This window comes from Chaetodon trifascialis, chromosome 1 (genome assembly GCF_039877785.1).
Source record: "Chaetodon trifascialis isolate fChaTrf1 chromosome 1, fChaTrf1.hap1, whole genome shotgun sequence".
In the NCBI taxonomy this organism is placed as follows: Eukaryota; Metazoa; Chordata; class Actinopteri; order Chaetodontiformes; family Chaetodontidae; genus Chaetodon; species Chaetodon trifascialis.
Genome location: NC_092056.1, coordinates 2,875,449 through 2,900,867, shown reverse-complemented (window position 1 = coordinate 2,900,867; position 25,419 = coordinate 2,875,449). Strand labels below are relative to the sequence as shown.

The 25,419-nt window shown below is 43.7% G+C and overlaps 3 protein-coding genes across 3 annotated transcripts; 1 reads left to right on the top strand and 2 right to left on the bottom strand.

Moving 5' to 3' along the window:
- Positions 1-7,608: 7,608 nt before the first annotated feature.
- Positions 7,609-10,632, bottom strand: foxr1 (forkhead box R1). The gene is made up of 7 exons (XM_070962193.1): positions 10,512-10,632; positions 10,328-10,420; positions 9,431-9,636; positions 8,849-8,917; positions 8,536-8,663; positions 8,103-8,335; positions 7,609-7,637 (listed from the first exon to the last, which is right to left on the bottom strand). The coding sequence occupies exons 1-7, from the start codon at positions 10,630-10,632 to the stop codon at positions 7,609-7,611; spliced, it is 879 nt and encodes a 292-aa protein (XP_070818294.1).
- A 967-nt stretch (positions 10,633-11,599) lies between these two features.
- Positions 11,600-17,450, bottom strand: LOC139333346 (V-type proton ATPase subunit d 1). Its single transcript, XM_070965661.1, has 8 exons — positions 17,228-17,450; positions 15,775-15,946; positions 14,748-14,926; positions 14,531-14,610; positions 14,241-14,318; positions 13,576-13,752; positions 13,238-13,315; positions 11,600-12,800 (listed from the first exon to the last, which is right to left on the bottom strand). Exons 1-8 carry the CDS (start codon positions 17,352-17,354, stop codon positions 12,639-12,641), a joined length of 1,053 nt encoding a protein of 350 aa, XP_070821762.1. The 5' UTR covers positions 17,355-17,450; the 3' UTR covers positions 11,600-12,638.
- Positions 17,451-18,585: 1,135 nt separating this feature from the next.
- LOC139333358 (protein NLRC3-like) lies at positions 18,586-24,353 on the top strand. Its single transcript, XM_070965686.1, has 10 exons — positions 18,586-18,834; positions 18,927-19,025; positions 19,191-19,307; positions 19,741-19,825; positions 20,312-20,537; positions 20,761-22,555; positions 22,652-22,825; positions 23,284-23,457; positions 23,540-23,586; positions 23,770-24,353. Exons 1-10 carry the CDS (start codon positions 18,752-18,754, stop codon positions 24,351-24,353), a joined length of 3,384 nt encoding a protein of 1,127 aa, XP_070821787.1. The 5' UTR covers positions 18,586-18,751.
- Positions 24,354-25,419: the final 1,066 nt, after the last annotated feature.

Below are 25,419 nucleotides of genomic sequence, written 5' to 3'. Positions count from 1 at the left end.
TTGCCGTTGCCTTGCAGTGGTGTTCTCATGACCTTTTGAGCACCAAGCGTCGGGTAACTTCGTTGTGAGAGTCACTTCTTGTTGCTTTTTACAACTGATGCTGTTGTACGGATGAACGCCGAAACATCTTGATCATTTTTCCTAATAGATCAGTGATTTTATTAAACCTTTCAACAGTCTGGATGTCTTAGAAAATGAGTCTACAGACAAACATCTTAGTATTAAATCAACTATCCCTTTAACATCGCTGCAGTTGGGTCTGTGCAGACAGAATGAGTAGCTTTGGTCTGTGTTACAGCCATATCTACTGAGCTACGTACAAACAACTACAGTCTGAAATCGATACATTTCAGATCATTTTTAGGACTTACAAAGCACATTTGTTACTCAGCTGATACATGATGAAGTCCCTGAGAGACCCACTTGTTAAATATTGAGTTAGTAGACTTGTCAAGAACAATGATGCAGATACAATAACATCCAATAACAACAAGCTGTTGTTGCATTGACATGTGAGCATAAAGTTGGTGGGTGCAGAGGGGATGTGTTAGTGACCACCCTGATGCAGATGATGGTAGTGATGGGATTACATGCTGTAACACAGGAAGTTCAATTTCTGCGAACAGTCAGCGGGCTCCACGCTGCCAGTGTCCTTCTTGGATAAAGCTCCGCAGTGCCGCCCCATGAGGGGGCAGACGGTCAGATTAGAGGACAACACATTCGACTTGTTCATCCACAGCCAACGACCGGCCAGGTAACGGAGGCCTGTCCACACCTGAGGAGAGGAAACAACTAATGAACCTCCATTGGTGAACTAAGACAGTGGTTTTCAAAGTGGGGGGCCGCCAGGGGGCGCTAGGGGGGCCTCAGAAAATTGGGGGGAAGTTAAGAAAAAAAAGCAAAAAAGCAAAACATGTTAGTTAATATTATTCTTATGCTAAACAAATATAATAATTATTGAATAGTGAACACACACACACAGTTGAGAGAGGTTTGATTTCTTTTGTTCTGTTCTTGTCTGTCAACAGTTTGCTGACAAGTTCATTATTCAGTGGGAATATAATACAGTGTTGAAAACATGTTCGTTAATATTCTTATGCTAAACGAATGTAATACTTATTGAATAGTGAATAAAAGTAAGAAAATCATTCTAAAAGTTGATGTTTCTTTACATATTTTGTAGCATTGTCGGTGGGTTTGCAAAGGGGGTCCCCAGTCAGAAGCTAATGCTGTTTGGGGGGCCATGGCATGGAAAAGTTTGGGAACCCCTGAACTAAGAGACCTGGGACAGTGACAAAACAAATCCCCTGCTGTCCACAATACATTTTCCTCAAAGAGCACCATCATGAAAGAGACGTCCATCAGCCTGTTGACAGGACTCCTATAATCGACCCTCCAGACAGGGTCGATTATAACTTTATGCTATCAGTAGGGTCAATAATATTATTCAAACCATTAAGGTTTAAAATGTGTACAAGAGCCCATAAAAGCTATTTTCATGTACATGATGTCATGTCTGTGTGCAGTTTATGGGCCTGGCTGGAGCTCACAGGGAAAGAGATGCTAATGAGCAGCGGGTACAACATAGAAGCAAACCAGAGAAGAAGCTTTCTTTGGTATATGTGGAGGGTCAGAAGCTTTTATTGGAACAAACTGGAACCATCTTAGAGTCTGGTAATCAGTGCTTATGATACATCCATGTGATCCTGAGGATTAATGATGATTATTGAGAGCAACAAAGATTTCTTGAAGATCACTGGTGTGTGGACAGTGATGTTGGACAGTGATGTCTTCCTCGTTTGATTTTCTGTTTGCCTTCAATTATATTCTTCATTTATTTATCGCGTATTTAACAGGAACAGTGCATTTATTGCACCAACTGTGGTGAAAAGCTTGTTTTCATCTGGTCTCAGGGCCTGAGTTTGAATCTTTTGGCTTAGTTGTTCTCTGTTCGTCTGTATGTGTTAGCTATATTACAGACTGGCTACCTGCACCCTGCCTCTCACCTAAAGCATGCTGGGATAGACTCCAGCACCCCCCATGCACAGGAGTAGCAAGTATAAATAATGGAGGGATGATAACCAGTGACATTCAGTTAGATGCAATAGCAACAGTCAGTGGAACAATGAAACTACAATAAACCATCTGATTTATTGGACTCAGGACGTCCCTAACTGTAGGTTTGATAAGGAAAACTCTGATATCGGACTATGTTGCTCCAGTATCAGCCCGTTTGGCTGCTTACATGGATGCTTTTAATTTGTTTTTTCCCAACATGTTTTAAGAGCTCTGCATATAGCAGCTTAGTACATAGCACCTATAAAACAGATCTCATTTCTTCTATGTGTCACTGAATATGACCCCACCTTCTCGCTGCTGGCCCCGCTGACCCTGCCCATCATGTAGTCGTGTTCATCCCCAGGATCCACGCTGACCAGCTCGAAGTTAAGCTTGGAATTGCCGGGAGACTTGAGGGTTCGGCAGTGTTCCAGCGCCTCCTCCCAGGACTTGTTCTCCTTTACCAGGACCACATTGTCCCAAAAGCAGATGAAGGGAAACAGGGCGGAGCACTTTTGGGTGGTCATCACTTTTGTCTTAGAGGAGATGGCGACACAGTCGCCGTTGCTCCCCGGCTCATCCGACGCCCATTTTCTGTACTCTGACGACCCTGCGCTCCACTTCCATGTGTTCCCTGCAGAGCAGATGTTAAGCTTTAGTCACACACATGATCTCTGTCTTTACAGATTGTCACAACTATCCATCATGACCTTAATGGCTTGAGACAGAGGGTAAACTGCACTGAGAGTAAAAATATAGCAGCTGTGTCTCCAGTTTTTTTTTCAAAGGATTTCATTATGAGGCAAGTGAATTGACTAAAGAGGCTAACGAGACGGATGTTCAGCTATTTGAGTTGGTGACCCCATCTCAGAAAAGAGCACAATGATGGATGAGTTTCTCTACTGGACACATAACAACAGTTCAAGCACCATGGCTGTCGTGTTTGTCTTTACCATTTCTATGCAGTCCAGTCCAGACTGGAAAGTCCCGCTGCGTGACCACAGAGCTCAGGACGGAGCTGTCTTTGAAAACTGCCAGATCGAGGAAGTTCTCCCTGCAGTACTGCTGAGCTTGAAACCTTGTCATTGGCTGTGGTATAAATGTGTGGACGATGTTGCTTTGATTGAGCTCATGACAGAAGAAGAAGAAAGAGCTTCCACAATTGTTGGCATAAAGCCTTTCAGGTGAAACACAAACAACAAAATTACAAAGAGGAAGAATTTGATGCATAAATTCAATTTTTAGACAAAAAGTATTCGAGCCTGTTTACAGTTGAATTAATCATATTTGGATTGATATCTTTAATCCTTTATGACAAATAAACAGTTTGCACCACCGATGACTACTTTCCAAATCCAATCACGCTTTGGATTTTTGAGTTGTCTTCTCTCCTACATGGTGTGACAGAGAGCTCAATGCAGTGCAAACACATGCAAATAGACAAAACACAAGCAAATTAAGCAACACATATACAGCATTAAGACACGAACTGCAAAAAAAAAACAAAAAACAAAAAACTGAAACGGTGCAAATCTGTTCTGCAGGAAATGCTCTGTTCGCATTATTGAGTAACACTGAATGACTGAAAATCTGAGGGATGTGTGTGTGTGTGTCTGTGTGTGTTTTTATCAGATTTGACTGGCAGTGGCCTGAAACTCGACCGAACAACCGACCAACTGTCAAAAGATTTTCATCCAGTTGTGGTGAATTCCCGATTGTTGGGAAATGAAGAGTCATGGACTTCCATCCATTAGAGCGTCGCCCACCTCAAACCAGTGAAAAGACCACACAGATAAAGAAACATGGTCAATCCAGCCGTAACTGTTCTGACTGTGTGTTTTTGTACGACTCCGTCGCTCATGATTCGAAGCTTTAAGCTGCAGAGCACTGAGCTCGCTCGGCCACCACACTGCTGGCCGCCATTAGTTTCCATTAATTTATGTATATTATGAAAAGCAATTTGTCAAGACGTCAATCAGGACCTGCATTGAGACAGGACAATAACTTTGACGACTTGGGAAAAACGCTATCAAATACATGTGATTCGAAGTGAATCTGCCTCACGTGCAAAAACACATACTTACACACCACATGAGCGTCTCCCTTTACCTTCTGTTGGTGTAATGGATGTAAGCACAGGTTTCACCGCTGTCTGGCTCGCCGTACGCCCAGACGTTAAGGGTGTTTCCCTGTCCATTAGTCCAAATCCAGTTAGATGTGGAAGACCCGAAGACACTGTCTGACTTGTGCAGGCCGATCCACGCATAATATGGTCTCAAGTTAAACTGGTCTGCCTCTGAATTCATGTAGATTGTGGCCAAGTCAGTGTAGTGAGCTGACCTATTTGGACAAGAGAAGTTTAGTGACAATGCAGCTGACTGAAAACCAAATTGCATTCACAGTAAAGGATGTTTTGTGCTCTACCCTGTGCTAATCAGCATCAAGCTAACTACAGCTGAAGGTGATGGGATGTTTTTACAGATTATGCTCATAAAACAAAGTATTGGACAAACTGAATCTTTGACCTGATGCTGAGTGATGACAGTTCATCCTGAGGGGAACATGAATGTCTTAAAACTTCCTGGTAATCCATCCAGTAATTGACAAATGTCAACCTCACAGTGGAAGAGACGGCGCTCTGTGACTCTGTGACTATTCATTACGTTTGATGAACGCCAAAGGTGTTCATGAACTGCAGCGTCGCGCCTGCACGATATGGAACTTTGCAGCAGCCTCTGTGGGGACCAGTCCAGCCAATATATGGATGTGATGATGGGTGTGATGGGACTCCTCATAGAAGCACCTCATTTTCAAACAAGACAGTGGACTAATGCAAGAAGACTATCGATTACATATTGAGTTTAAAATGTTGATTAGCTCAGTCTACTGGGAAATGTGGACGCAGTATTCAGCCAAGCCACAGGATAAATAGTATTGTATGTGTGAAATGTTAAAAAGGAATCTACAGGAGCCTGTTTGAGCCTCAGTTAGCACACAGACACAATACAGCTATCTTCAGCGAGTACTAACAATAATAATGAGAAGAATATTGAATATTGTTTGTTTATACCTCATTCTGTTGCATACAGGACAAACCGTTGAGAAGTTTTGACTGTAAAAGGAGAACGCTTGCCTCGGACACTGAATGCGGTCCATCCTTACCTTGAATTTTGACGTTTACAGTTTTGATTGGAATATCAATTTGAAAGGTTTCAATGACATTTGGCTCACACATTCATGTTCCCCTGAGGTTCCTCTGCTACCATCAGAGCTTCACTTTGTCAAGTTACTTTGGTTCATGACTAAGCCCCAAGCGCTGTGTTCGTTTGTCCACCTCACTCTTTTATTCTGTGTAATTTACGTCACATTCAAGCTTCACTGGGTCTGAACGCAGACTTTAGCTTCTCGTAGCTGTTGCTGATAATGTGAATAAAAAGCAGCGCTCACCTCCTGCAGTAATTCTGAGCGTCCTGCCATTTGAAATGAAATGGAAAGTATTTGTAAATCCTCTTCGCCACTGACCCCAGCACAGGCACACTGCTGCTGAGGAGGAGGAGGAAGAGTCCTGAGAGGCCGCTCTTCATCATCACCATCATCAGAATTCTGTTGTGTAGAGAACATCACTTTGAACCAAGCTGTGCTCTTATGTGCACTGAGAGAGAGTTAATGCCTCGACTAGTTTAGAGACCGCAGCAAATTTGTGAATATTATGATGGTGGACGTGAAAAAATCATGATTTCACTCAAATTGACTGGCTCACTGCCTGTAAGAGGACCATAAAAAAACAACACTAATGGACACAAATCTACAAAAACTTTGTAAGCTATCAATGGAGTGAGTGTTACCTGTGTCTCACCTGTCCTGATGTGCTGTTCTGCTCAGTGAGAAACACCTGATGCTGCTCGATGAGCCTCCAAAGTCCAGCTGAGTCCAGCAAAGTCCAACTTCTCACTACTTCAAGTTCAACACATCGCAACAATCATTTGACTATCACACACACTTAAATCATCCCTCAGCTCCCCGTCGCTGCACCTCCACACCCCATTTGACTGTTGGCAAATGAAGCGAGAGCACTTCAGTCACTGTTCTGCATCACAGCTCATGGTGCACTGAACTGGGTGTGAGCATGTAACAAAAAATGTTTGAGTCGTTTCTAGTGAGCCTTGTCAAAGAAAATGAATATCGGCCAATATATCATCAACAGATTTCAGTATCGGCCTCAGTATTCCAGTATCGGTCGGACTATGATGTAATTGTCCACTGTGTTACACACAGCTGCCCACGGTGCGTTTGATGTTCCAATGTTCCTTTGTCTGGATCAGCTGCAGGTAGTTATCACTGCACCTCAGTGTGCAGGGAGAAATGGAGTCTTGATGGGCTGTAACAGAGCTGTTATTAGTGAGAGCATGTCAGTGTCAGAGCATCTGAAGTATGACCTGAAGCTGCCCGTTGATTCCAGATGTTGGACATCCCTCAGCATCCTCTGTACCTCGTTTGGCCCTGAAGGAAAACTGGTGCGGGTCCAGCTGGCAGTGTAACAGCTGGCAGCAGGATGGTGTTCAGGTTTGGTAGAATCAGTTTTTCCAGGCTTTTCATGACCATTGGAGTGAATGATTGGTCATTGGTGGCTCTCACCTAATAATTTGGCTAACTTAGCCGCTAGCTTGTAAACTTAATGGACTTGGTGTGAAAAAAAAACCCAACTTATTTAGCAAATTGTTCACAAACATGTTGAAAACAGACTGTTCTTCCAAGACGAATGCACAATCAGTTTCAGCAAGTGCCCCAAAGCGACATGTTTATGTTTGAGTGTCGGCGCCCTCTGGTGGCCGTGGAAAAGTTAGGCGATGCTGTCATGGTCAGAGTTTTTTATGATCACCTGATAATACAAAGCATTTTGCTGCTTTTTTTACCTTAGAATGAGCTCTTTCTATCACAGGTCCTCCTCCATGTTGTACTGCCATGTTTCTACAGGAGCCCAGAATGGACAAACCAAACGGCGGCTCTACAGGGCACCTTTCGCATTTTTAGCAGCCTCATCAGGGGGAGGGTGAGGCGGGAGGCGTTCAGTTGGTTGCAATTTGCAACCTCACCACTAGATGCCATGAAATCCTACACACTAAAAACAAAAAGCTAAATAATTGTCTTTAACATTTTTTTTTTTAATTATGAGTAAATCCACTCATTAAATTATGTTCACTATATAATGTATTTTTTCAGGGTACAAACAAATGTTGATCGGTCAAAGTGTCATTCTATCAACAAACAATACTTTTTGTCCTTTAATCTGGAGGATTTGTTGCGAGAACAAGCCCGACTAAACACGTGACCAGACACAAACATTTAACCGATAACTTTGTGCAAATATCTTCACTTGACTGAACTTTTTTCAGTTAGAAATAAATCAAAGTGTTCTTCAGAGTTTTCAAATATTCACAAAAATGAAACAAAATACCTTCATAAATAATATGCAGCATAAGAAACTCTCTGCATGCACAGTAAAGTTTTATTATGCATCCATTTAAACTCTGATCCCTTCTGCAGCTGCAATCACTGAGCAAGCAAAGCCCGAATGACATCTGAAACATAGACAAAACAGTTGTTAGTGATATGTTCCATCTGTCACATACAGCAACTCGTTTGACTAAGTTTTAACATTTAAAGCGTTTTAATAAGATGTTTGGAACAGAATAACACAGTTTACCACAGGGATCATTCAAATACTTTGAGAGTTCAGTTTCACTTGTTTTAGGTGTGCTGCTGCTGCTGCGCTTTGAGATTCAAATCAGCACTGGCCCATATCTACAAAGCCCAGCAGGCGCCAAAGTATTCTGTAGTAATTTGTTTATTTGGATAAATAATTAGAACCATCCAATTACTGCTTCATTCCCTGAAACTTGGTGTATAATGTTAAGTTACTGCAGCAGTGTGAGCTGAGGTCGCAGGTCGCTGTGGTTCGTCTGCTCAGTAAAGAAGGAGGGCCAAGTCAGCGCCGGTGTTTTAACACGCCGACATGTCCTCAGATTAATCTTTATTAAGTTCACCTGGGCGGGACATGCTCCTCTCCAGCTGCTTCAGGGTTTCTGCCGTCAGCGTGCGGATGTCGTCCTTGAGCCGCCGCTGGCCGTCCAGAGTCAGGTGCCAAAAGCACGACTTCCTCTTGCCGTCTCTGCACAGCTGGTTGCAGGTTTTGCGGAAGCTGCTGTTGAAGCACAGGTTGTGTCGGATGGTGTTCTTCCAGCCATCTGGAGCTGTCTGAAAGAAGGGGAAGTGCTCTCTGGGAAAGGACAGGAAGGGACGAGGAACGTGGGAGAGCTCAAACCCAAAAACAGGCTACGGTGCGACATGCTGCTGAAATTCAGCTGCAACTTCAAAAATGTCTGATGAGGTGCCATCGAATGAAGCGACAGATAGTCGTGTAATCTCAGGGGATGGCACCTTTACTCCTCTGCTGTTCAGCAAACATCACATTCTGACCTGGTGAAGTGGTAAATCTGCTGGACTTTGAGGCTCCCAGAAAGGCTGCTCTTCAGCGCCAGGGCGATGAGGATGCAGTAGTTCACTGGCGGACGAGGCCAGCATCCTGGCTTCACGGTCTTACTGTCCTGGAAGGAGGCAGAAGCCCTTTAAAAGCCTGTTAATCCACTTAAAGTGCTCCTGCATGGCAGTTTTCATTGTTAATATTCCTACAGCGCACAAATGAACCCGTCCAACCTCCACACTTTAGCTCAAACTTACAGGGAATCTGTGTTAAAAAGCACATCCCCAGTTACATCCCCAGCGTTCTCACCCTGGCCTTCGCGGTCCGTCCCTTCGGTCGGCTCTTGGCTGGTTGAAAGAAGACGTCTTCATTCGTGAGCTGATGGTCAGGGACGGGAAAGATTACATCAGACTCTCAAACTGCTTGAACTGGTGCATTGAATCCTGTGTTTGTGGTGTTCTCCTGGATTTTTTAAATCCATTTTGTCTCATGCATAACCTTAAATTAATATCTTTAGTTGAGCTGTCCAGCCAAACTCCTTCTCATTCACACCTGGAATTAGTATGTGAAATAAGAATAAGCATGTTAATACACATGTAAACACAAGCAGACTGCACTGCAAAATCCAGAACTACACCCATTATCACTAACTTCCAGTCTTCCTCTTCTTCTTCGCTGTTGTTGGTGCATTGCTGCGTTCTTTAGAGTGTTACCACCTGGAGATCAGGTGGAGTAGTGTAACACCACTGGTAGCTCTGTGAGTAACCAGTCCTGTCGTGTGTCCACACGTGCATACATGAGATAAGTGAGTGGAAACTAAAACACGCCACCACACACACATGCAGGAGCTGTCCAACAGGACCAGAGTGATGTCTGCAGTGAACACTTTACCATGTAGTCAGTGGAGGAGGAGACGGAGTGCAGCTGCTCCTCCTGGAGAGGAGCATCGTGGGTCTCTGCGGGGTCCGGCAGTGCTGTTTGGACTTCCTCAGCAGCTTCAGAGAGCGTCTGCACATCTGCTGCACGTTCTTCATACTGGATGGGGCAGGCGATGTTAGGACTGACCAACAGCCACAGGTTTGGCTTCACAAAGGTGTCTGAGGGACAGAAAACTGTGGCAGACGTTCAAGGTGGCGCAACAAGCAGCTGACTGTGCAGGACAGCGGCATCGTTACTGTGACAGCTCCGACAGAGAGAGGCTGATCTGAAACAAACAGCTGAACATTTTAAGATGTGACCAACATTTTATCCTCATCAGAGAGAGGGCGATAAAGGATGAGGATGAAGTGGATGAAGATGAAAACACTGTAGGCTTCAGAATATTGAAAATAAAGAAGGAAATGAATGCAACACATTTGTTAAAGGAATAGTTTTGGGAAGTACTCGCACACTTATTCACTTTCTCATCAGGAGAAGATGGATACCACAGTCATACCTGTGTGTTAAATGTGAAGCTACAGCCGGGGATGGTTAGCTTAGCATAAAAACAGAAGGGGGACCAGCTGCTTTGGCTTCGCAGGAAGTTTAAAAAATGACACTAAACAAGCTCAGCTAGCCATCGCCTGTCTGTAGTTTCATGTTCAACAGGCACCAATCAACTCAGCTGAGGCTCGACAAGAAAGCAAGACGGTGAATTTCCCAAACTGTCAGACTATTCCTGTAAGCCTGAAGGATGCACACAATGCATTGTGGGAAGAAATATTGACACTTGAGGATAAAAAAAATGTGTTAGCATGGAGATGACGTTAAACGCAGACGTTCATTTCAAAACTTTGCCTCTCGGCTCACCTGACGTTTTGTCGTACCAAATGAACTCATCTTTTCTTCTTGGGGCTCTTGCAGACGGCCTCTGGACCACGTATTGATCATTCAGCTTGTCATCTGTCATCAGCGATTGATTAACACAACTTTACACACCAACAAACTGCACACACTTTGAAGGAGCTGAAACACTACAAAGAAAAACCATCACCGTGGTAAAACTGGTCTGTGGTTGTTGCCAGTTTCAGCTCCTTCTCCATGTCCCAGTCGGTCAGGCCCACAGAGCAGTGCAGGTCAAAGAGACCAGCTTTGGTTTTCAGCTGTAAAGTCATGGTCAGACGTGTTTCACAGGTCGTTTCAGACGCTCTCTGGTCAGAGTTAAAGGTTTCCTGACGGCTCTGCAGACGGTTCATGCTGCAGCTGCAGCTGAACGGCCTGATTGGACCCAATTAAACCTGAAGAGTCCAGCTTGTGCAGAGTCAGAGTACAGAAAGATATTTGTACCTGATTGAAACTAATCTCAGTTTATTTCATACATTTAATAAGAGGTCTGAATTTGTTTTAGTTTGATTAATTAAATGCATGCACCTGCTCTGATCTTTGCTCCATAATAAAGGCAGAACACCTGAGCCTGAACTCCGTCCCCATGACAGGGGGGCTCATGATTTGCAGTTGAAAGCTACAGAAAAAGCTCGTAAGTGGCCTTTGACTTGGCAAAGTTCAAACTGTTGTCACACAAACTCATTCAGATTCAGCCTCTTTGAATTCAGAGGAAACTCTTCAGGGATTTATGACAAAATACCTCCAAAAAAAACGCTTATCCCATCAGCCTCAGCTGTACTTGCATGCTAACATGCTAAACCATATGATGGTAAGCCTTACACTCACTAAACACCAGCATGCTAACGCTGTCATTGTGGTTAGCATGCTGACGTTAGCATAAACAGCAGCTAAAGCGCCACCTCACAGAGCTGCTTGCGTGGCTGTGGCCTCGCTGACACTTAGATTACATTGAATATTTACTGTACAACAGTCTGGAAACCCTGTCAGACAGCTGTGGAGACATTCGTATGTTAGACATTTTAAGGGACAGTCTCTGCTGGCCGTCTCTGCTGCAAAGCAAACGTCCGACTGTAGTTTTACAGCTGAGGGAAAATGAGAAAAGGTGTCGCTGTGCATACTGTACTGCACTGTTTGCTGATGCATCTCTTACTTTGCTATTTCTGTCACCTGCACAAACACGTGAAAACATTCAAAACCATTTGATGAGTCTTTTAAATTTGTCCAGACCTGCGTTGGTGCAGTTTAGTCTGTTTAATTTTTTGTCACATTTACAATACAAATTTCACAAGCAACAGATCAAAACAGCAATAAATCAAATTTTACAGCATCAAAAAACAGTATCATACCATCATCTTTAAATATCTCTTTGTCTTTGTATACTTTAAACATTAAGTCTGTCACATACTCACTAGATTTTGCCTCATTCCAGTACGTTCATTTACAGAAACACGGGAACAGGGACGCTGAGGAAGGAAGCTCCTGTTCAGCTGCTGCATTTTTAATATCTAACAACATTCTAGTTAAGACGGGAGGGACGCACACATTTCACTCGTTAGATTTGGGGGAAAACACAGAAATGATCAGACATGCAGACTGAATGTAGCACTAAAGCAGAAATAAATACAGGTTATATTGAACCTGGTGGAGACGGAGGAATGTCTTCATGTCCGCTTTGCTGTGGACGGCCTGAATGTCTGCGCTCGTGTGAGGCTCTGATTTTCACTGATGTTTTTTTACTGAATCTAAAACATACAGTACACTGACGCTTTAAGTGTTTTACGTGCCTGGTGATTAACATGATCTCTAACAGATGGTTGGTGTTTGCTGGGCTGAGAGTTTGCTGAGGCTTCTCCCTCCCGGCGTCTGCCAAGTTGATTCCAGGATTTAGTGAATTGCAAATTCTTCCTCTGGTGTTTTACCAGCTGATGTGTCGGCTGAGCAAGGCGTGCTGCACAAAACAACACGCCGAGCGCCGGAAGGTTTGCACAATCAGAGATGTGTTTGAGAGTCAAATGAGTTGCCTCCATTAACCCGGCAAGCTCATTATATCAAGCACCAACCACCTCTGTTGGATCAGGCTCTTCTCCAGGTTTAAACTCTGTATTTAAGTCGATTATGTGTTTGATGAGGAATGTGGAACCAATTTACACCTACGAGTGAAGAATGGAGGACATTTAGCATCAAACCATCAGAATCTTTCACACCCAGGTGGGACTGGAGACACGTCCAAGACAAAATGACGTGATGGCGGGAAGAGGACGAGGAGCTGGGGGGCTCAAAAGATAGGAATGTAGTTGTCGATCTTGGCGCGGTGCCGCTGGGCGATGCACTCTGCGATCCACACGATGTTCCTGCACTCCTGCTCCTTCAGCTTGACGTAGGCGTAGAAGACACTGAAGTGGAACTGGTTGAGGAAGGCCAGCTTGTTCAGCTTCACCTGCGAGGAGGAGGAAGAGGAAGAGGAAGAGGAAGAGGAAGAGGAAGAGGAAGAGGAAGAGGAAGAGGAGTGGGCAAACACCACAGAGCAGATGATGACATCTAATAACTCCACAGACAGGAAACTACCTTCACTTTCACACTTTATGATATGAGCTTACTGCAGGTATCGTTGGTAGAAGGTCTGAGGTCATTTAGAAACTGTCACCATCACATGGCTTGTCCACCAGAGGACAAGTTGTCCCTCTCAGCATGTTTCGCGGTCATAATTCTTTCAATATTCAAGTTCAGCTATGAAGCATCTTAAAAGCATATTTATTCCTGTAAAAGCTATAAAATGAACCCCAGCGGAGCCGCGATGGAGCCACAGTGCAGCTGCATGCTGCATGCATGCAGTGCAACGCATGCAGTTAGTGTGTGTCTGATCGAGTGTGTCACCTCATGCTCGAAGAAACGGTCCTCCAGTGTTTTGTCGCCCGGGTTGCTGCCGGCACCCTCGAACAGCAGCTTGTACTCCTGAAGGACAAGAGTCGAGTTCAGAGCCACTGGCGGTGTTTTTTAAGACTGTTCCACGCAAACAGTAACAGGAGAGACACGACCGAACAAGACGGAGCCCCTCAGCTGATTTCAAAGCGTCTCTGCAGGTTCTAATCATGCACAGTTTGGCAGGTACACTGACGGGTTTGTCTTAACTTCATTCAGAAAAACCTGAGCGATCGGTCCAAAGACAGACAGGATGTCAGTGGTTACATTTTAAAGCGGGCTTCTGCACTTACCGGATAGAAATCAGCCACAGCCTTGACCTGCTCGTAATCATCTGCCCGGGCCAGCTGAGCAAGGCCTTCTGGGTAAAGCTTGCCGCAGTGGGGGAAGAGCTTGGCGCGGTCCTCCTTGGACAGCTCTGTGCCGAATGAGTTGATGGTGATGATGAAGGCTCGCCTGTCTGCCTCGAACTGCAGCAGAGACAGAAGATCAGTCAGAGGAGCAACAACAAGAGACTGAGCTGATATTTTAATCCACAGCAGAAACACAGCATGTTCATACACACACCAACCCTCCTTTAACACTTAAACTCATCACATCCATTTTAATATAATAATTCAATTCAATTCAATTCAATTCAATTTTATTTGTATAGCGCCAAATCACAACAGAAGTTATCTCAGGACACTTTCCATATAGAGCTGGTACAGACCAAGCTCTTTTATCTACAAAGAAACCAACAATAATCTGATGTAGCAACAGAAATCAATACAATAAAACACAAAATGGTACAAACTGCAAACTCAAGGAGCCTGAATGTGACAAACTTGTTCATATCAGTGAAACTCCAGAACTTCCTGCTGGTGCTTCATGTTCTAATTCAGGCCGACGTCCTCCACGACTGTGTGTGCACGAGTGTGTGTTCACCCATCAGACAGAAAACAGAGCAGAGACTCACCTCCAGAATAGGACACATGGTGTCGGCTGTGGTTCCTCCGAGGTTGGAGCAGAACTTGTAGAAAGCCTCCAGGTAAGCCTGAGAGGACGAGGTTTAACGTGCATTTTAGAAACCAGAAACAAATACAAGGACAAAAATCATCAACTAGAATATTTTTTGTTTAAGAAGAAATGATTCTCAAACTGTAACATAAACCTAATCTCAATCCACACTGTCTTTAATCTATGTCGCTTAATTAATGTTTAGATCTATTATGTTCTGAATGCACTGTTTTTTCCTCATATTTCTACCTTGTAAAGCGTGTTACGAATGATTTCAATGTTCATCTCGTCCAAGTCCTGCTCAGATATGCAGTCCTGGAAGAAAGCAGCTGAAACGAAAAGAGAAAGAAGGAGTGTTGAATGTTGCTTTCGGCTGCGTTGCCATCTTCTGTTCTGCGGCAGACATTACTCTTCAGTTTTCACATCCTCATCTGCTTCAATAAGCAGTTCATGCTGAGGCACCCACCCAGGGGCGTGTCCACCAGGATGGCGTTGTAAAGCTCGGCGGGGGTCTGGGCGATGTTGACCGCCTCCATCTGCTCGAAGCTGCCCAGCGGGTGACACTTTGGCACCAGCTCAGAGATGGCCCGCTGGTGGAGGGTGCCCGTGATCAGCAGGATGACGTTATCGATCATGTAGCTGTACCTGAAGGCGCAAAGCAGGAGTTATTGTGAAACAGTGGAGAAGCCAGTTCTACGTTTCTGCTGTCGGTGTGGTAGCAGGATCTTTTCTTAACCAACCTTCCACTTCAGCACAGAATAAAAAACAACCTGCAGGGACATGAAACTTGCCTCAGACAGCAAATCTATGAGCGCTTAGTCACCTTTCTTTCACAATGCATCAATGAAATTCATTGCAGTGCACTTTCAGGTAACACTGAACAGTGAACTCAAACCAGTGGCTGTCTCAGCTGTTGTAACAGACAGTTGTAAAACTGTCCTGAGTGATTCAAAGTATGTGACACTTGTACTTAAATAAAATATCAACAATTTAATGTTAACTTCATTAGAGTTTGTTGTGCATCTGTGTGTATCAACAACTTTCCCTTCAGCAAGTTCACAGGATGACTGGTAACTATGTAGATTATGGATTCATGAATGAACATCGCTTGATGTCATTTCCTTTATTAAAAGCAAACAAACCTGCAAATAAAGGCCCCTTTCACACATGTACATCATCAGGTTCACTTATCAAATGATGGTTTTCACAGCGTCCTTTATATGGAAAAGTTCTGCATCAGCTCTAATTCTGGGGGGATGTATTCCAGTACATCACAGCAAGACATCCAGAATATTTCAACATGATGTGATGATGTCATCGTAAAGATAAAAGCACCTTGAAATTGCAAATGTCCCCAAGCAAGCGTCAGTCACTTACAATGAAGCAGCATCCAACAGAACATACAGTGAAAAATGAGCTCACGGCAGCGACATAAGAGAACATTAACATTAATTAAAGTCTTACTTATTTCAACATGACAGCTTTTTGCTTACGTGATGAAGTCCATGAAGCTGGCCAGCGGTTCGTATGACTGGTTCCTCATGTGACGAAACTCCACCACCATCTTCTCCTTCAGCTTGTCATCGATGACGGACACAGTGAGAGGAGATGCCTCGTTTGCCAGGAAGCTGCCATAGTCTGTGCTCTGCAGGTGGAGCTTTAGATCTGCAGGGGAGTCGCAGAGACAGAGAGAGCACAGCTGATTACAAAGCCTTGTTCTGATTGGTGTTTCCAACTGCAAAAGAAACCTAAATTCAAGCTACAAGACAAGAATTGTCATCAACATGTCTGAAAACATGACTCAGGACCAAACCACTTCCACTGGACATTTTAGCCAATTTTGTACAAATCCTGTGCAGTTTGCACTGCTGTCGACCATTCTCCAGAGCATGCTGCAGTCTTTTCAAGGGTCATTTTACTATTTTTCCACCCAATTTATAATGTCCACTTCTCTATGCGCTGTCCACTGTCTGCCTCACTGCTAACCCCACTGTTAACCTGGTGAGGACAGAACACACACAAGTGCGAGGACAACGTCATTCACAATCAGTCACACAGCAACAAAGACGAGACCTCACCAGCTTTCCAGATTTTAAGACAGTGGTCTTAGATTTGGTTTCCCAAACACCAAGCAGCCATTGGCTTTGAATTCACTGTGATAAAAAAAAGCGCCTCACCTGACTTGACATTGCGTCAGTATACTATCACAGTGGACATTTCATCTCTGGTGTTCAAGTCACATTATTACTGTGTGGCAATGCAGACTGTTCATATGAAACTACTGAAATGAGTAATAACTGCAACACTAATGTACTTGATGTAAGAGGACGTGCATTGTGATTAATAATCTTCACGTATGACCTTTAACAGACAGTTTTGCTCACCTGTACAAGAAAAGAAGAACTTAACTGCAATAAAGTCAGAGTTAAATTAATGTTTACTGACAAACGGTCACTAGCGCTCAGTTCAGGCGTTGACGACCATAATAAAACTGCGAGAGCGTCAGCGAAAGGGAGCTAACGTTAGCTAAAGCTAACATGGCATTTTGTCGAAAGTGTGACGCCTGTGTCTAACGCAGTAGTGTAAAATCTCTTCCTAATGTAATTTCACTTCCTCTAAAAAATCCGTCATTGATCAATAGGGGACAGAACGCTTACTTACATTTGCTTGACTTATATCAGCATTAGCCAGCACTAGCCAGCTAGCTAAATCTCAGAAGCTGAAAGAATAAATGTTCGCCTTCTCTTGTACAAGTTATCGACTTGTAGTTGAATTAGTGACACTAAGTGACAATAATTCAGAGCGGCGTTTTGAATATTACGATTTTAAGCAGCCGCTTATCGTTGATGCAAACCGTTAGCGTTGAGAATGACAGCAAACGTTAGCCAGTGGAATTAGCCCTGGCAGCTAGCTATTAGCCGTTAGCTAGCATCCGTTTGAACTCACCTTCGAGGGTCTCACACTGAACGAGGTTTAAATAATCCGCCTGGGACAGTATTCCAGCCTTAAACCCCCTGACCAGCCCCTCCAGGTAGCCGTTATCAACGTTAAAATACAGCTCGGAGAAAGGCATCTTGGCTGACCCTCTGATCCGTCTCTGCAGTCAGGGAACCGTCCGTCCGGCTGGTGAGCGTTAGCGTCAGCTGACTGGACCACGTGACCATCATCTGATCTGTCATCTGCTCGCCCGCGCGTGTGTGTGTGCGCGCGCGTTCCCTCGCGGATTGCGTCATTGCCACCGATGTTTGCAATGGCTATAAAACAAATGATAAATAAACAGTTTCTGTTTACATATGAAGTGTTTAATGCAAATAATAATAACAGTATGTATAATAACCTTTGAAAACAATGTTATAAAGTGCTGTACAAAAAAAAAAAAAAAAAAAAAAAAAAACCTGCTAGGAGAAGGAGGGCCAGTCTAAAAGTCAACCTGCTGAGAAATGGTAATAATGCTAAACATGTACGTTTGTTATTAAGTGATTTTACAGCAGTGAGAACAGATCACTTATTAAACAGGTGATTATGGTTGTCACTGCCAGGTGAGTGACGGTCAGCATTCCTGAAGAACCAGTCTGTTCTCAGTGGGTTAAGATGCTATTTTTGGAAATGAAATGAATCCATAAAAGGAAGTGAAGCAACATTTTGTTGGTCCCCTGTATATCAATGATGATAGACTGTTTTCTGGATCTATGGAGTTAATCATTTTGCCTATTTTAAGACGTGGTTTTGATGTCTAGGTTGAGTTGGGGTAAGGCCCCTTAAAACGTGCTTTTAAGAATTTCTCTGTGAAATCAAATGTTCATAGCTGAATAAGCGATAATCAGAGTTGAGGTCTTGGGGAAACAGTTCAACCTTTACAAGGCTGATCTGCTTGGTAAGCTGAACAGAAATATGTGACACCACCTTTGGCCAGCAGAGCCTGCCTCACATGAAGCCAACTGTTTAATGTGTGTCTCCATGAAGGATCCCATTGCTTACAGATTTTCATGGCCTGTGAGACCAGGTCAAAAGTTGGTGTGTCAGGTAACAGTTATGCCTAATGTTTCAGGGTAAGTCAGTGAAATGTCCATATAAGCATAATAGTATGAATGTTACACATGTGTATTACGGAAATTTACGCGTCTGAAGACACAGTGGAACATGTGATCGGAATTTCCAAGCATTTGTTTGTCCTCTGCTACAGGTTGGACTGGTTTTTATGTGGAGCTGAAGCGAGGAGGATGTAATAAAGATAAATCAGACGCACAGTAACCCTCAGGAACAGACGGAGACTGAGGAGAGTTTTCTGTTTTCGCGCTTTTCTGCAGCGTGTTTTAATCTGAGCTGGATGCGAGTTTGACAGGTAAGAAATACAAATTAGCAGCGTGACTACATGCGACACACTACTGATCAAACCCTCTGAGGCTGTTAATGGAGCCCTTGCCGTGACAAATCAGCCCAGCTTGTCTCTGTAAAGGTGCACACTCCTCTATGGATGTGTCTGAGGAGAGAGAGGACAGGGTCTCCGAAGTCCCTCTGTCCGAGAAACATGGCAGCCAGACCAGAGCCACGAGGTAAGACGAACATCTCTCTGACTGTTGATGACTGCTCACCAGCTCAGAGCTCAACTCTAGAATCAGCTTCTACCATTCATGTCGTGTTGAAGCCTCGCAGAGCAGAGGGCAGACTCACCTGTACTCACCTGTGTGTCCATGAGCTGTGACTTCTCTATGTATGAGGATGGAGGCAGGTCTGATGAGCAAATGTAAGAATTTATCGAATTGTGATGTCTGTGCTGTGTGTAGTTTTGTGTAGTACTGCAGAACTGATACTACTTGTCTTGACAAAGCAGAGGTTTGTGTATGTGTCATAAACTGTCTGTCTGGAGGGGTCTTTGAATTGAATGTTGCATGTTTATGTTGCGTTATAGTCAAGTGAAGCAGGAGAGAGCAGACTCACCTGTACCCACCTGTGTGTCCATGAAGAGTGGCCGCTCTATGTCTGAGCCAATCGAGTTCAAGGATGGAGGCATCTCTGATGAGCTAATGTAAGAATTTAATACATATGCCTTTGCTATTGTGTGACTTTACTTATCGGCACTGAGTGATTTAGAGATCTGAAGCCAGAGTTAGTGTGAAAGCTCAACTGATAACCTGGAAGGTTGGCTGGGAGCTGTAGTCTCTGCTGGTTGTCTGGCAAGAAATAGTCCGCGAAATCAGGTGGCATGAATTATAGTTTTTATACTTTGTATCTTTATATGACATTTCCTCAAGTTCAGTTCACAACCTAGAACTTGAATGTTGAGTGTTGTGTTGAAGCCCAGTGAAGCAGGAGAGACCAGATCCAGCTGTTCTCAGCTGTGCGTTCTCAGACATGTCCCCTGAGTTCAAGTCTAAAAGGCCAAGGGTAGAATTCTCAGTTGATATTGTGTAATATTAGCACTAATTGTGACAGTGTGTGTTTGGTTTTGTGTTTTCTAGGTGTGGAGTGCACAGGAAGAGGTCAGAGGTTCTCAGTGGTCGGCCTGCCCAGAAGTCTCAAATGAACCTGGACCCCATATTCATGGTACGTACATGTCCAACTTTTTAGTTCACATGGTGCAAATATTGAATTTTTGAATTTGTTTGAGTGTTCATGGAAATAAATGTTGTGATTTCTATGAGAATTTGAGAACACTTTCAAACTCAACACTGTCAACACGCGAGGAGGCAGGTGTATGCGGTCCGTATGAGCTGATAAACAACAGTGTGACTGTAGTCAGGTCACTTCTTCAACCTGTGATAACAGACCTTTGGGCCACTTGAGCCTCAGAAAAACAGACATCATCACTTTTGAGATCGTGTTAAACTTTACACATCAAACAAATACAGAGCAGCTTTCTTTCCTCTTGATGAATTCAAGTCCACTTCTCCCTTTAGCTCTGATTTTGGTTTCTATGAACTCTGGAGGGCTGGCTCTTTGTCAGCAAAATAATCCATTATAATCACAAAACAGCTTTCAGTTTTTAGATGAGTTGGATGGATGTGATGTTGATACGCTTTACTCTTCTAGCTGCTTGAAGAGAACATCATGACTTTCGTGAAGAACGAGCTGAATAAGTTCAAGAAAGTTCTGAGTTCAGAATATCCAGAATGCTCAGAGACGCTGAGAGAAGACGATGAAGTCGAGGGCGGTGAAGAAGAGCAGAGAAGCAGCAGCCAAGACGCATTTCTGAAGATCACAGTGAACTTCCTGAGGAGAATAAAGCAGGAGCAGCTGGCTGACTCTCTGCAGAGCAGTAAGATGCTTTTGATGCGACCAAGTTACATATCCATTATATCTATAAGCTCCAGATTTGAACCTACATCCGCCTGCTGTCTGAATAATTTCTTCAAAGTATGATGTTGTAACAAGGGGTTGAATTCTTGAATAGACAAGTTTTCATTAAGAAACATTATTTCAAATTAAGGTATTCAACACCTCAGCATCCACTGACTGACATTATCTGTTCATTTCCTCAGAAACTGTTGCGGCGATTTGCCAACGTAAACTAAAGTCTAATCTAAAGAAGAAGTTTCAGTGCTTGTTTGAGGGTATTGCCAAAGCAGGAAACCCAACGCTTCTGAATCGGATCTACATGGAGCTCTACATCACAGAGGGAGACAGTAGAGAAGTCAATAATCAGCATGAGGTCCGACAGATTGAAGCAGCATCACGAAAACTGGCAAGCTCAGAAACCACAATCAGATGTGAGGAGCTATTTAAACCCTCACCTGACAGAAGTAAACCAGTCAGAACTCTGGTGACAAAGGGAGTGGCTGGCATTGGGAAAACAGTCTTAACGCAGAAGTTCATCCTGGACTGGGCTGAAGCCAAAGACAACCGCAATATAGACTTTATCTTTCCATTCGCTTTCCGAGAACTCAATTTGCTGAAGGAGAAGAGGTACAGCTTGGTGGAACTTCTTCATCACTTCTTTTCAGAAACCAAAGAAGCAGGAATCTGCAGGTTTGAAGAGTTCCAGGTTGTGTTCATATTTGACGGTTTGGACGAGTGTCGACTTCATTTGGACTTCCACAGCAATGAGATCCTGACTGACGTTACAGAGCCGACTTCAATCGAAGTGCTGCTGACAAACCTCATTAGGGGGAAGCTGCTTCCCTCTGCGCACCTCTGGATAACCACACGACCTGCAGCAGCCAATCAGATCCCTCCGGAATGCATCGACATGGTGACAGAGGTCAGAGGGTTCACTGACGAACAGAAGGAGGAGTACTTCAGGAAGAGATTCAGAGATGAGGAGGAGGCCAGCAGAATCATCTCCCACATCAAGGCACCACGAAGCCTCTACATCATGTGCCACATCCCAGTCTTTTGCTGGATTACTGCTGTGGTTCTGGAGCATGCGTTGAAAACCAAAGAGAGAGGAGAGTTTCCCAAGAGCCTGACAGAGATGTACATCCACTTCCTGGTGGTTCAGACCCAACAGGGAAATGTAAAGTATCACAGCAGTGCAGTGACAGATCCAGTCTGGAACACAGACACCAAGAAGACCATTGTCAGTCTGGGAAAACTGGCCTTTGAGCAGCTGGAGAAAGGAAACCTGATCTTCTATGAAACAGACCTGAACAAGTGTGGTGTTGACGTAAAAGATGCTTCAGTCTACTCAGGACTTTTCACAGAGATCCTCAGAGATGAGCGTGGGTTGAACCACGACAAGGTCTTTTGCTTTGTCCATCTGAGCATTCAAGAGTTTCTTGCTGCTCTTTATGTCTTCCTGACCTTCATCAACACTGGTGTTGATCTGCTGAGAAGAACCTCAATACGGCCTGTGCCATTACAGCATAAATCTAACTTTAAACACCTGTGCCAGAAGGCAGTGGACAAAGCTTTACAGAGTCCAAATGGACACCTGGACTTGTTTGTTCGCTTCCTCCTAGGCCTTTCACTGGAGACCAATCAGACTTTCCTACGAGGCCTGCTGACACAGACAGGAAGTACACCACAGGCCAAAGAGATGCTAGTGCAGCACATCAAGATGAAGATCAGGGACAATCCTTCTCCAGAGAGAAGCATCAATTTGTTCCACTGTCTGAATGAGCTGAATGACCATTCTTTGGTGGAGGAGATCCAACAGTACCTGAGATCAGGAGGCTTCTTTGACAACAAACTCTCGCCCTCTCAGTGGTCAGCGCTTGTCTTCATTTTACTGTCATCACAAAAAGATCTAGACAAGTTTGACCTGAAGAAATTCTCTGCTTCAGAGGAGGGACTTCTGTCACTGCTGCCAGTGGTCAAAGCATCCAAAACATCGCTGTAGGTGTACAGATACATGGAAACTCAAAATATGTTATATATAATAATTTCTATGGCAGAGAACAAAGAAACACACACAATCTTTTTCCTCTTCAGGCTGAGTTGCTGTGACCTCTCATGGAGGAGCTGTGAAGCTCTGGTCTCTGTTCTCACTTCGAAGACCTCCAGTCTGACAGAGCTGGACCTGAGTCACAATGACCTGCACGATACAGGAGCGATGCTGCTCTCAGCTGGACTCAAGAGTCCACACTGCAGACTGGAGATACTCAGGCCAGTATTTGTTGAATAGATTAACATTTAAATAGATTCATAACCATTACTAATCATTAATGTTTGTATTATCAGTGAAGTTTCTGTTTTCTGTTTGTGTTTGTTCTTGAAACAATCAGGGTATCAATACCTAGAATGAGATGATATTTTATTGATACCTCTCCTTTTGGCTTGCAGTGCTAAAACCAACTGAGCCGAGCATTCAACTGATCGACTTTATCTCTGATACGCTGTCCCTTATATTGCAGACAGTGAAGGTTTGCTAAAAATGAGTGTAAGACGGACAATGGCATTGACAGGCAGATGGTGCAGGATCTGCATTCGTGCAGATGTTGTACCTGACTGTCATGGCAAAAACTGAGCTGAGACTAAAGACCAACCTCTCAATTTAGCAGTTGATGTAGCTCAAAATGATCAAATTAATGACATCAGTCTAACGTGAAACGCTGTGTTTGCAGGCTGTCAGGCTGTCTGGTCACAGAGAAAGGCTGTACTTTTCTGGCTTCAGCTCTGAACTCCAACCCCTCCCATCTGAGAGAGCTGGACCTGAGCTACAACCATCCCGGAGAGGCAGGAGTAAAGCTGCTGTCTGCTGGACTGGACGACCCACGTTGGAAACTGGAGATTCTCAAGTAGAGTAGATTTTATAACGTACAGATACAGTGCACATATTCATTTCTTCTTGTCATTCACAATTTTCTGCCTCCTCTACAGGATTGATCATTGTGGAGAGTGTCGACTGAAAGCATCAACCCTCAGGTGTAAGTTTACGTTTCTAAAGTCACTGATCTCATGATTTATTAAATACTCTTGTGAAAAAAAGGTTTCGTATAACAAATTGTTTCTTTCCAAGAGCATGAAGACTGGAACTGGGGGTAAACTGTTATGGTTTGAGATGTGCTTAGTCTGTTTGGTGTGATATTGTGTTTTGTTTCCCCCATCAGATTTGTGTCAGCTGTCACTGGACCCAAACACAGCAGACAGAAACCTCTCCCTGTCTGACGACAACAGACGAGTGATGGTGGTGAAAGAGAAGCAGCCATATCCTGATCATCCAGAGAGGTTTGACAGCTGGAAACAGCTGCTGTGTCGCGAAGGACTGACTGGACGCTGTTACTGGGAAGTACAGTGGAAAGGAAGGGTTAATATCGGAGTGACATACAGGGGAATCAAGAGGAGAGGAGACGGCGATGACTGCTGTCTTGGATGGAACGATCAGTCGTGGAGTCTGATCTGCTCTGCTCAGGGTTACACCCCCTGGCATAATAACACGCCAGTAAACATGGATGCACTGCCGCCGTCTGACTCCGACAGGGTCGCAGTGTATCTGGACTGGCCTGCTGGTACTGTGTCCTTCTACTGTCTTCCCTCCACAGCCTCCTCAATGAAACGGATCCACCTCTACACCTTCCACTCCACCTTCACTGAACCCCTCTACCCTGCGTTTGGGTTTGGACAACTGAATGAGTTTGCGACTGACTCTCGATGGTTATCATCCTCGGTTTGTCTGTCACAGATGGAAGATTGAATGTTGTCTTTTGTGTAGTGCCAGTGCCAGTGCCAAGTGAGCTCAAGAAAAATCTCAGGATAGATGATCTTTTATGAAGTCTCTCTTTAGTAAAGATATTGAGTCTGCAGGTACATACCTGCATCTTGGGGTCATAATTCTGTATGTTTTCAGGCACAGCTTGGAAAATAAAAGCAGCAATGTAGATAGTAAATGCTGGCTCTGTGGCTGAAATCCAACATGGACTTAGTCTTAGACCAACACCTGAGCTGGTCAAAAGAAGTGAAATCAGACTGCACAGCAAAAGCTTGCAGTTTTCTGTGAATGAGCTAACTGTCTGCAGGGAACTACTCATGCAACAATGCAAAGTAAGCTCAAGATACTCAATACTACCAGCAACTAAGAGCGTTACATGAAAAACAGTCAGTACATGAAGCTGTGTTTTTGTCTTTGCGATGTAAGCTAATTTGAATAGAACAAATAAATACATGTAATATTTTTGTAGTTTGAGTTCAACAGTTTTTTTTTTCTTTTTTGCAAATCTATTCAGCAATATAGTCTCCCTCATCACATTTTAAAGACAAAATGGTGACCAGTGACTCACTATCCTGCAGCTCATCCTTTAAATAGCACTTAGATTTGTCTCACATACTCATACAAATATCTATCTAACTTAAATCTAAAGTACAAAATCCAGTAACTGCTTCATGTCAGATGTCTGTTTTGTTCTCACTAACGTTAGCAGAACTGGTTTCCGGCTTCCTACTCTGGATTCTAGCAACTGTTTTGATGAATTCTTTGTTCATTGTTTGCTGATTGTCTTCTTGTGAATGTTCTTCTTCTCTTGGAAAACTGATCATAATCTCACTGAGACTGTCTGATTAAATAAAGATTAAATAAAATACATAAAACTGCTTTTGCTTTTTCTCTGAGTGATTAAATATAGGCCTTCATTATTTAACTTAATATTGGTTCATACAGTTTATTGTATGTTGCATTTTTATATATTTTAAATGTTATTTGTATTGTTTATTAAAGTAGCTTATAACAGGTGTCCATAGTTTTCGTTTTGGCTGAAAAGCTGCAT